The 11,389-nt window shown below is 39.3% G+C and overlaps 1 protein-coding gene across 1 annotated transcript in view; it reads right to left on the bottom strand.

Annotated features, from left to right (window-relative positions):
• CCT8 (chaperonin containing TCP1 subunit 8) overlaps window positions 1-9,788 on the bottom strand; it is an 18,425-nt gene extending 8,637 nt beyond the window's left edge. The window contains exons 1-7 of the mRNA XM_007943513.2: window positions 9,729-9,788; window positions 5,693-5,783; window positions 4,014-4,093; window positions 2,266-2,415; window positions 1,622-1,802; window positions 1,463-1,524; window positions 342-479 (exon numbers count right to left, since the gene is read on the bottom strand). Of these exons, the coding sequence (XP_007941704.1) occupies window positions 342-479; window positions 1,463-1,524; window positions 1,622-1,802; window positions 2,266-2,415; window positions 4,014-4,093; window positions 5,693-5,783; window positions 9,729-9,788 (762 nt within the window). The remainder of the gene's footprint in view (window positions 1-341; window positions 480-1,462; window positions 1,525-1,621; window positions 1,803-2,265; window positions 2,416-4,013; window positions 4,094-5,692; window positions 5,784-9,728) is intronic.
• Between the last annotated feature and the right edge of the window lie 1,601 nt (window positions 9,789-11,389).

Raw genomic sequence — 11,389 nt, forward strand, 5'->3', positions numbered from 1 at the left:
AAAAATAATACTTGTCATGAAGAGCACACTATAGGTACTCCTAACTGTGCACTTCAGTTCGTTCAATGTATTGGCTCTGGTTAAAATCAAAGTAGTATGTTAGTATACTGGTATCATGGCAGCAATATTACCACTGTATTTTTTCAAGTTTAGTATTTTTGTGAACTTAGAAATTCATAGACTGTAAACCTGATTTTAAAAAAATAATCCAGCAGTTTTCAGTAATTATGCAGTATTCACTGGATAAAAGCAAACTCTACCTCAAAACTTTACAATCATAAACATTAATTGGGAAAGGACAATCACAAATTTTTACTTTTAAGGTTCTGAAGTCTACATACCTTAGTTTCTGTTATCATGCCATCAAAAGGACAAGAATACACGGCTATTTTTGCCTCTTTGACAGATGTTACATCACCTTCAGTTTCCTTCTTAAAAACCATGCCATGCAATACTGATGAGGAATAGACACCAGAGCCCTAAGGAGGTAAATACCAAAATTGTCAGTGATCTCATAAAAATATCTTTAGGGCTAAGTTGTTGAGTCTACACATACCAAAAACATCCTTTACTAAAATAAAATATCAAGGCACTGACTCTGGGAGAAAAGCACAGCACTTATACTGCTCAAGGCAGGAACCATCACAGGAATGACAACTGTTATGGAGGGGAGGCCTCTCAGTGTATTCAGAAGAACTAAAGGTAAAGAACAATGTTCTAAGCCATTCATTCCCTCATTCACAAAGTATAAACTTAGTTCTAACACAGCAGGCACAACACTAGGTATTGGTCTATGTGTACAGATTTAACTTAGCACTACATATACACGTGGAAGCTCTGGTAGCGTAGTGCCTAAAGTACTTGACTGCTAACCAGAAGGCTGGTGGTTCAAACCCACCAGCCACTCCTTGGAAGGAAGATGGGGCAATCTACTTCCATAGTGATATTGCCTCAGAAACCCAAGGAGGGGTCGCTGTGAGTCGGGTCCGACTTGACAGCACGTAACAACAACAAACATATACACGTATGCATGTGTGTATTTCTTTTTCTCACACGAATTTATATGAGCCAAACTCAACTGTATTAACAATCAGAATGCCAATATGAAATATTCCTCTTATGTATTTTACCTTATCAAGCACATAAATATACTCTTATGTTAATAATAACATTCAAATGTGAGTTTTTATCATCAGCAACAGGACAATTTCCATCTCATTCAAAATTGCCTTGTAAAAATAGAAAAAGAGTATTTGTTTATAAATCATTCTCAACCTGTAAACTGTCATGAAAAATGATTTCACCATGTGATAATGTCAATGTCCTTTCAAATTTAAAAGATAATGGTATTTTCATATAGAAATACCAAAACATGAGATAACATTTAGGTTAGATAACACAAATATTCTTTTGCAAAGAAAAATAACTTATCTAGATGATGATACACATTTTCTTAACTTACCAGAATTTTACAAACTCTGATGTTATCAACATTGAAATGGCCAGAATCAGGAAAAATAGATACTGTTGAAAAAATAAGACATATCAAAATGGACTTTGGGAAGGGACCAAACACAGACATTTTTATCTGAGACCTTTTAATTTACTGACATTTACTTACCACATGCCTGAGCAATAAGCTTGGCCAGAAACCCTTCATTACCATACTGTTTACTCATGATTGAAGTATGCAGAAGAGATGATACTTCATCAACATCTCGAAGATTTTTTGCAGAACAACATACCAAATCAGGAAGAATCTCATGGGCTTTTTTACAGGCTATTTCATAACCTTCTATGACCTCAAATGTAAAGAACAAAAACGTGGATAAAGGAACTGTTCTTCTTGAAAAGAAATAGTTATTTTCATTATAAAATGATAAAGCATGCTCCACCACCCCAAAATCCTTTATGGCAGAGCCTACTAGTTAAACATGTGGGCTTTGAAGACAGCTTGAATTTGAATACTAATTCTACCACTTACTAGCTAAAAAGTCTTGGGTAAGATTTTCTTTTTTTAAACCTTACATCTCACTTTCTTCATGTAATATAAAACAATTTATCTTAAAAGGCCTCACTCACAGGACTCTGAGGCTAAAATGAGACAATGAATGTCAAATATATGCACTACAAGAGCATGCTTGGGAAGAGTAAACTCAGCCAGTTATTAACTATCACTATGACAGTAATTTTCATTTAAATTTAAAGCAGTAGGTACAAATAAACAAAAATTAAATAGGACTAAGTTATTAAATAAACATTCACCTCTGAAACTGACAGGCCAATTCTCAGAAGCTCTTCAGCTAATTCCAGAAGAGCACCAGCAAATACCAGAACAAAGTTTGTGCCATCTCCAACCTCCTGCTCTTGCATGTGAGAAGCCATTACAATCATTTTTGCAGCTGGATGTTGTACCTGGTAGAAGAAGTTTGAATTGCAATTATCAAGTTGAAACATTATATCCTTAATACAAAGCTATTCATTTTCATTTCTTGTTAAATGAAGACTTCCAATTTCTTGTGGGCCAGGTAACTCCATCTAATCCCACTGCTGTACACTCACTTATAGTATAATCACAAGGGAAAAAAAACATGTAATTCCCTTTGGGCCTATCTACACAAATGAATCACTATCAATGAGAACTTAAGGGCACTCTTCTTTTGACGGTCAGTCATCTTTACATAGGGTTGAGCACATGATATCTCATTAACTTAAAGTAACTTCAACCAATAAATCCAGGCATTAAAAAAAAAAAAAAAGGGTTATAGGAGAATGAAGTTATTCATTTGAATGCTTTCCTTGATCAGAAGTCTCAATTTTTATTTTACTATGTGTATGTTAAGGGAAGGAGCTCTGGTAGCATAGTGCTTAAGGCACTTGACTGCTAACCAGAAGGCTGGTGGTTCAAACCCACCAGCCACTCCTCGGAAGGAAGGTTGGGCAATTCTACTTCCGTAGTGATACTGCCTCGGAAACCCAAGGAGGGGTCGCTATGAGTCGGGGCCGACTCGACGGCATATAACAACACGTTAAGGGAAATCGTTCATGCTTTAAGAAAAAAAAATATATATATTTCTCTTAACAATAAACAAAAAACCTATGAAGTTGATAATGTGGTTTTCTTTAGTATGAAGACAGCATTTCCATTATACTATCACTGTGTATAACATTAACATTCACAAGTCTCACTACAAAATGTTAAATTTTGTTCAATTATCTTTTTTAAAGGTATGTTGCTATTTAAAAGGTTAGAGAAATATTAATGTACCTAAAGTTTCATTTAAATAAGGATTAAGTTCTGATGGTTTAAGGGTTAAACTTCCAAAAAACTCTCTAAGGCTGAACATAGCTAGATGAGGAATGGCATGTGTGTTCAGCTGCCAGACCTTCCTGGTAATGCTGATGATACCCATTCTACAGACTCTAACAAATTCAAATCTGAATCTCCAGAAAGCCGTATTTCATCAACTGTTTTTATTTTTACAAAGTCAAACAAATGGTTTGACTTTTAAAAAAGCTGTTATTTTAAGTACCAGCTACTTCTGTATATGCAATAATTCACATCACTATCAATCCATAAAATGAGGCAACAGGATCCATTAGATCTCATTACTAGCACACATACATTTATCACAATCAATCTCTTTATAAATTAGTAACTTAAGATTTTTTTTTTGAGTCCCAATGTTAAATGTGAAGAGAACTCTATATAATTAAGAAAATCTGTATAAATTTTCAAATTGGAAAAAATTAGTTACACAGTAAAATCTGTGAAAGCTGGAAACCTGTCACAAAAAGAAAACTCAAATATTTCCCACTAAAACAAGTGATAGAAAAGTGCTAACACAGTGCTCTATCAAAGATGAAAAACTTACAAGACCCAGAAAAACAAGGCAGTCCCAGCTCTTACAGGTTTCACTGTAGTCCTGTTTATCTTATCTGAAATAGAAGATTTCTTCTTCTCTGTTAAAATGTACTTAATGTTCCATTGTATCAACTCTTTTTTAACTTACTTCTAGTTCTCTTAGAATAGTTGCGGCATCATTTGTTACAAACAACTTCTCCAGGTGGTTGATAACCATTTTGTTCATTCCTCAAAAAGAATAGTTAAAAAAGAAATCCATTATTAGTCAAATACCCATGAAAACCTAGTCAAAAACCCTAAAATGTATTCAGACTTTAAAACTGGGGGGATGACAAATCTTACATTTTTGCTGACTTCCCTTTAAAAACAAGTATTTTGTCCTTTCAAAGTCCGGGAGAGACTTAGAACTCTACCTTAAAATACTTAACTTGTATTTTTAATTTGCAACATGCTTGGCAAGAAGCCAAGTGCTCAATAAACAGAAACTATATAAACGCATATAAAGCCTACAAGATCTACTTAAAAGTGTATTTATTCTATAACTATCAATTAATTCAGTTGGTGATAGGAGGCAAGAGGAAGACAAAATTTTAAAGTATAATGCTATTTTAAATGTACCAAATGTGAGTGATCAACATTGAGTAAGAGGAAGATAGAGAGTGCGCATGGGAGATACAGACAACAAAGATGAACCCTTCTGCACATACAGTACTGTGTTGTCAGAGAAGGCAAACATTGATCTACCTGTGGACAGACTGAACTATTACATGGGGGGTAGGGGTGGTGCCCAAGACCATGTATAGGGTTGTCAGACAATGTTTCTACAAGTGTATTTGTATGTTCTGTAAGAATTTCCAGGTATATAGCAGAGCTGACAATGGGCAAGGTTGTAGTCACTTCTTGGCCACAGCCAGCTGCCCAGAGGAGTGAGTAGCTAGACCTGTGGGCTCGGGACCATAGTCGCAGGGGACATCAAGCTCAATTGGCATAACATACTACACAAAATATTGTTCCACATCCTACTTTGGAGAGTAGTGACTAGGATCTTAAAAGCTTGCAAGCAACCATCGAGATGCAACAATGGGTCTCTCATCATCCAGAGCAATGAAGAATGAAGAAAACCAAACACATGTGGAAACAATTAGTCCAAGAGACTGGTATACCATGCGATCCTCAGCCTACGACTATGAGACCAGAAGAACTAGATGGTGCCTGGCTAACACTGTCAACCACTCAGAGGGGGATCTCTGTAGGAGATCCTGGATAGAGTGAGAGAACAATGTGGAACAAACTCAAAATCATTAAAAAAAAAAAAAAGACCATGTTTGCTGGTTTGATAGAGCCTGACAGAACCTCTGAGACTATAGCCCCTAGCTGCCCTTCAGGTCTGGAATGTTCCCACTCCTCTGGCTTCCAGCCAAACAAAAGACTGACATAAGAGCTGAACATTTACATCAGGTAGATAGAGTCCTTGGAGAGATCAATCATGGATGAATAGAAGGGTTGTGTATGAACAGGGAGACAAATTGGGGGCCAGAAGTGCAGGGAGGGAAGGATACAGGGAAAAGCTGACTATGGAAAGGAAGTGGGAGGGGAGCTGTTGCACTGTGGGAAATTATAGCCAATGCCATGAAACAAAATGTATGTGAACTGCTGTATGGAAAGTGAATTTGCTCTGAAAACTTTCACCCAAATCACAATAAAAATTAAAACAAAGTACAATGCCATTTTAGTTAAAAGAACTGCTGAGTTTGTCATGATGAATAGTAGGTATTATCTCAGTGGGACAAAAAGTCACATTTTGATTCCAAAGCATCTAGAAATTACCATTTGGTCCATATGCTGTACGAGTAGTTTGGGCAAGTTCCTTGCAAGCCTGAATGTTTCTGTATACAGCCTCTTCTAATCCTGAAAAATGCTGTAAAACAACACTTCTGATTAGACAGGAGAGTGAAACACAAAAATTTTTAAATACAACAGATGTTGTTACATATTTTGCTTGTAATAGTGGCTTAGGAATTTGACACATGGGGTTTGGGGTATGACTGGCTGGCTAAAAATCTTAATTTTCCTGTTAATTAACTACACTTTACCTGACATTTTTCCCCTCTGTAATATAAGGGTAATAGTATCTACTTTACAGGATTTGTTGAGATAATCAGATTTCTGTATGTAAAGCACAGTGGTTGGTATTCATAAGTGAGCCATAAATTTGCTCACTAGTTGAATGAATAAAGCACGACATCTGACTGCAACCAGAAGGCTAGCAGTTCAAACACACCAGCCACTCTTTGGAAGGAAGGTCAGGTAATCTACTTCCATAGTGATGCTGCCTTGGGTATACCCCTCCTTGGGTCGCTATGAGTCAGATCCAACTGGACGGCAGTGAGTTTGGTTTTGGTTAATATCTACTTATACATCAAAATACAGAGCCTACATCTATGGTGCAACTATTGGTCTCTTCTCATTCGAAGCAAGAAGAGTGAAGAAAATCAAAGATGCATGAAAACAATTAGTCCAAAGGACTAATGAATCCCGAGACTTGAAAAACTAGATGGTGTCAGGCTACCACTGCTTTGAATGACATCACAAGAGAAGGTCCTGGTAAAATGGGAGAAAAATGTGGTACGAAACTTAAAATCATTAAAAAAAAAAATCAGGTTTACTGGCCTGACAGAGACTGGTGGAATCTCAGATTTAGGCACACTTCAAGCCTGGAACTGAACTCACCCCTGTGGCTCAACTTTTAGCCAAACAACAGACAGACCTATAAGGTGAACAGTAACAATGGAGTTACAAACTCCCTAGAACATCAAACCATTCGATATCAAAAGGATAGCATATGCCTAGGGATAAAGCTCAGAAGGCAGGAAGGGATAGGAAAGGAGGATTGGGAATGGGAATATACAAGGAAGAGGTGGGAAGAATTCTGTTATACTGTAGGGACTACAATCAATGTGACAAAACAAAATGTGTATCAACAGTTGAAAAGAAAACCAACTGACTCTCAAAATTTAACTCAAATCACAATAAAAAGTTAAACAACATCCCCCCCATAAGGCCTATTAATTTTTTTTTCAAGGTAGTACCGGAAAGTGTGCCGAGATTGATCAGAGAACACATGAGAAAACATTTCAGGTAAAATGCTTTTTCAGTTAGTATCTTCTAAATGAAAGTTGAAATTTGGTATAATAAACGTTTTTCTTATTGTGTTAAGAGCCTAGGTTTTTCAGCCAGCACTTCTGTGTTCATCAGCAATTCTTACTTATAAAACAAATGGAAACGGCTGTCCCCCAAACAGTTAAGGACTGAAGTACACAAACTTCGGTTTTTTGGAACTGCAACACAACTCTAATATGTACATACTGATTTTCAGAGCTAGAATTAATTAATCTGGGGCCTCAGATAAGTTTCAATGAGCCTCCTATACATGAGCATTTTTTCCACAGCTGTCCAATACAGTAGCCATTAATCACATGTGGCTATTTTAAGGGGAAAACAAACAAACAAAACATCCAACCCAGTTCTTCAATTGTACTAGTCACCATGCAAGTGCTAATGACTAAAAGGAGCACTGGTAGCACACTGCCTAAGGCACTCGACTGCTAACTAGAAGACTAGAGGTTCAAACCCACCAGCCACTCCTCGGAAGGAGGGTTGGGCCTCGGAAACCCAAGGAGGGGTCACTATGAGTCAGAGCTGACTCGATGGAACATAACAGCAAAGAGTACTGGCGCAAATATAGAACATTTCCATCACTACAAAAGTTCTGGACTATACCGTTCTAGAGTATGAGGCACAATTTTCAAAATATTCATAAAAGGAAATGTGACTCATTAATAACAAAGGCTTAATAACTACTACTTGAGAAAGTTTCTTCAGCAAAAGGAAATGGACTCCTTTAGCAGCATTTAGTATGATGTGGCTTTCACTCTTACTTTTTCCCCCACCCTCATTCCAAGGAAAAACCGATTTTCTATCGTAAATCAGTTTAAGACCTTCAACGGTTTCCCATCATTCTTAGAATAAAGTACAAATGCCCTTTTAGAGCTACAAGACCCAATATAATCAGACAGACCCCTGCTTATGTTGTTGTTATGTGCCATCGAGTCGTACCCAACGCACGGTGACCGGTATCACTACAGAAATAGATTGCCCAACTTTCCTTCTGAGGAGTGGCTCGTGGGTTTGAACCCAGCCTTCTGGTTAGCAGTCAAGTGCCTTAGGCACTATGCTACCAGAGCTCCTACCCCTACCTATGTTGTTGTTGTTATTTGCCGTCGATTCGGCCCCGACTCATAGCGACCCCTCCTTGGGTTTCCGAGGCAGTATCACTACAGAAGTAGGATTGCCCAACCTTCCTTCCGAGGAGTGGCTGGTGGGTTAGAACTGCCAGCCTTCTGGTTAACAGTCAAGTGCCTTAGGCACTATGCTACCAGAGCTCCTACCCCTACCTATAGCTAGCTCCTCTAAATTCATGTTTTACCATTCTTGTCTTCGCTTAGTAAGCTCCAGCCCCATTATCCTTACTGCTTTTTTTGTAAACAGGTCAAATTCATTTCATTCTCTGGGTCTCCGTCCAGTGCTTGAGTGAACATTTTCCTTTTCTGGTCCTGGCTGTTTCATTCTGTCAACTCAGCACTAAGCTTTCTTATTTGTTTTACTTATCCTGTATTCTTCTCTTTTTAGGGAAGACTTTTTTTTTTTTTTTTTTTAATTCCTGTCATTCTCTTCTACAGTAGTAATTATTTATTTTCTTATCACATTTAAATAATGCTTTGTGATATAAATCAACTTTCCAAATCTAAGTTAATGAAGTTTTCATCTTAAGGCTTTTTTTTTTTTTTAAAAGGGAAAAGGCCAATGCCCATTTCTGCAATAATATTTTCTCAAGATTTACCCTATACACTGACATTTAGTGTACCCAAGATATCCTCAAAGCATATCCTGAAAATACTAAGAACCTAGCTTCCTTAAACTGTTAGTGTCCCCTCTACCTCCCATAAAACCTTAAATTCAACCTATCTATCTCTTCAATTAAGCACAAACAATTTTGGGAACAAGTAACAGACCACCACCATCTGATTGTTCAAGAATTGGCCATGAAACAAAATATTTACAAGTGTCAGTTACCATGTGGGTTACACAGGTAAATCAGATAGTTAGGACGCAAAGGCACCATCTTTTGGTCCAATCTTCTGAATTTAAAGAGGAATGCAACACCTACAGAGCTAAATTTTACATCAAACTTGCCAACAGAAGTTGGGACCAGAACCCAATTGGATTGCTAATAGTGTTTGTCTTACTCCAACTCCTGCTTCTGCGAGTGAGAAACTAAATGGGGGAGCCCTCCGTTTCTCATATGGAGCGCATTAGCTTTGTTACCGTGCTCTTCGCTCGTTCTCCCCATCCCTTCCCATCCTATAATCTTGAACACTATGGCAAGCACTAAGCATGAATCGGCTTCACACACCCAAATTTGCTTCACCTACGTTATTCGATTTCACCCTCACAATACCCTTAAAAGTGAAGAACTTAATCAGCCCCATTCTACGGATGGAGAAAAGTGCACGAAGGACTGGCTCTGCTCTCGCCCAGGTAGGAAATGAACGCAAATCCTACGGTCTTGACCCTCACCCGCCGCCTCTGCCCTCAGTCCACCGCACTTTGCTTGAAGGAACAACTGAAATGCCCGCCAGGCTCGGCCGCCGGGCCCAACTGAGCACTCCCTCCTTTCTGGAATCTTCTTCTCCGTCCGCAGCGCCTGGGGAGGACGTCGGGCCCGTTAGTAGGCCCTTCTTCGCTGAGATTATCGCAGCCCCATGGTAACTCTCCCACCCCACCACCTTCCCCCATCTCTTACTTTCGCTCCTTCCTTGAGCATCTGGGCAAAGCCCGGGGCCTTGGGGACGTGAAGCGCCATAGCCAGTCTGCAGAGCCTCGTTCACGTGCCCGCTAAGCAGATCCCGTAGGAAGCGAGAGGCGCGCACAGCTTTCTGGGAACTATGCGTGCCGTGGCCTCACGCTCCTCCTCTCTCCAGCTGGGCACGCCTCTGCCTCGTAGTTTATTCCTCAGGCGCCGGGGCTGAAACTTTGCGAGAACTAGGGCAGCTCCCGCAGCCAGAACTGAGCAGACGATCTTCGATGAAGTCGATCGATTAGGCCGCTCGCAGGCCGCTCCTTCCGGTCAACGCGTGCGCGAGGAGTTTAGGCTGTTTGGATTAAAGCCTTATCACGGTTTTGAGAACACTGCATGGACAATTGAATTTTGCCATTTCTGGCCTGGGTGCCCCACCTAAGATTAATTTTCAGACCCAGCACCAACGTTAGGGTTGTTATTGTTATTTGCCATCGAGTTAGGGTAGGTGTGCCTTTTCTTTCCGAGACAGAGCACCTGTCCGCATACCTTCCCCCATAATATATATTCATATAAATATATACATTTTACATATATATTTATATATATAGGAGCTCTGGTAGCATAGTGCCTAAGGCACTTGACTGCTAACCAGAAAGCTGGCAGTTCAAACCCACCAGCCACTCCTGGGAAGGAAGGTTGGGCAATCTACTTCCTTAGTGATACCCCCTCGGAAACCCAAGGAGGGGTCACTATGAGTCGGTCCGACTCGAGGGCACATAACAACATTTATATATATAATATGCATCGTGGGCTGTGTGCTGGGCATTGTAAGAAGCGCTGGGGACGTGAAGGTGAAGATTAAAATCATTAATTAAAGTAGCAACGTATGAGTACTCATATGTTCCAGGCTCTGTGCTAATTGCTATACGTATAGTATCTGCCAGATTTTTACGAGTTAACTGTTACTTCCATTTTACAGAAGGGAGAACTGAAGTTCACATATGGTAAATGATTTCCCCAAGGCCTCAGAGCTAGTAAAATGTTAAAACCAACATTCCTACCCAGATAGAACTAAACGCAAAATGCTGTTCTTAACCACTACCGGTATTCCCTTATTCAGGATCTCTGATTGCAGAGTGGTTAAAGCGTTTGGTTGCTAACCAAAAGGTTGGCAGTTTGAAAGATGAGGAAGTCTGCTTCTTTATAGATTTGCAGCCTTGAAAACCGCATGGGGCAGTTCTACTTTGTCCTATGGGGTTGCTATGAGTCTAAATCCGTTCAATGGCAGTGGATGGTATTCCTTTTTTCTATTTCTTCCTGGAAATTTAAATCTCTCCTTGTTGTTAGTTGCTCTGAAGTTGGCTCTGACTCATGGTGACCCAAGTACAACAAAACAAAACATTGCCTGGTCCTGTACCGTCTTCGGAATGGTTGCTATGTTTAAGTTAATTGTTGGGGCCACTGTGTATTTTCAGGGTCTTCTAACCTAGTAGCCTTGTTGACAAAAAGAAAAATGTTTAAGCACTTGGCTGCTAACCAAAAAGTTGGCAGTTCAAACCCACCCAGAGTCTCCATGGGAGAAAAGACCTGGCCTTTTGCTCTTGTAAAGATTACAGCCAAAAATACCCTATGGCATAGTTCTACTCTATCACATGAGGTCACTG

The sequence above is a fragment of the Orycteropus afer genome, unplaced genomic scaffold (genome assembly GCF_000298275.1).
Source record: "Orycteropus afer afer isolate SDZICR_OR568_19922 unplaced genomic scaffold, OryAfe1.0 scaffold00108, whole genome shotgun sequence".
In the NCBI taxonomy this organism is placed as follows: domain Eukaryota; kingdom Metazoa; phylum Chordata; class Mammalia; order Tubulidentata; family Orycteropodidae; genus Orycteropus; species Orycteropus afer.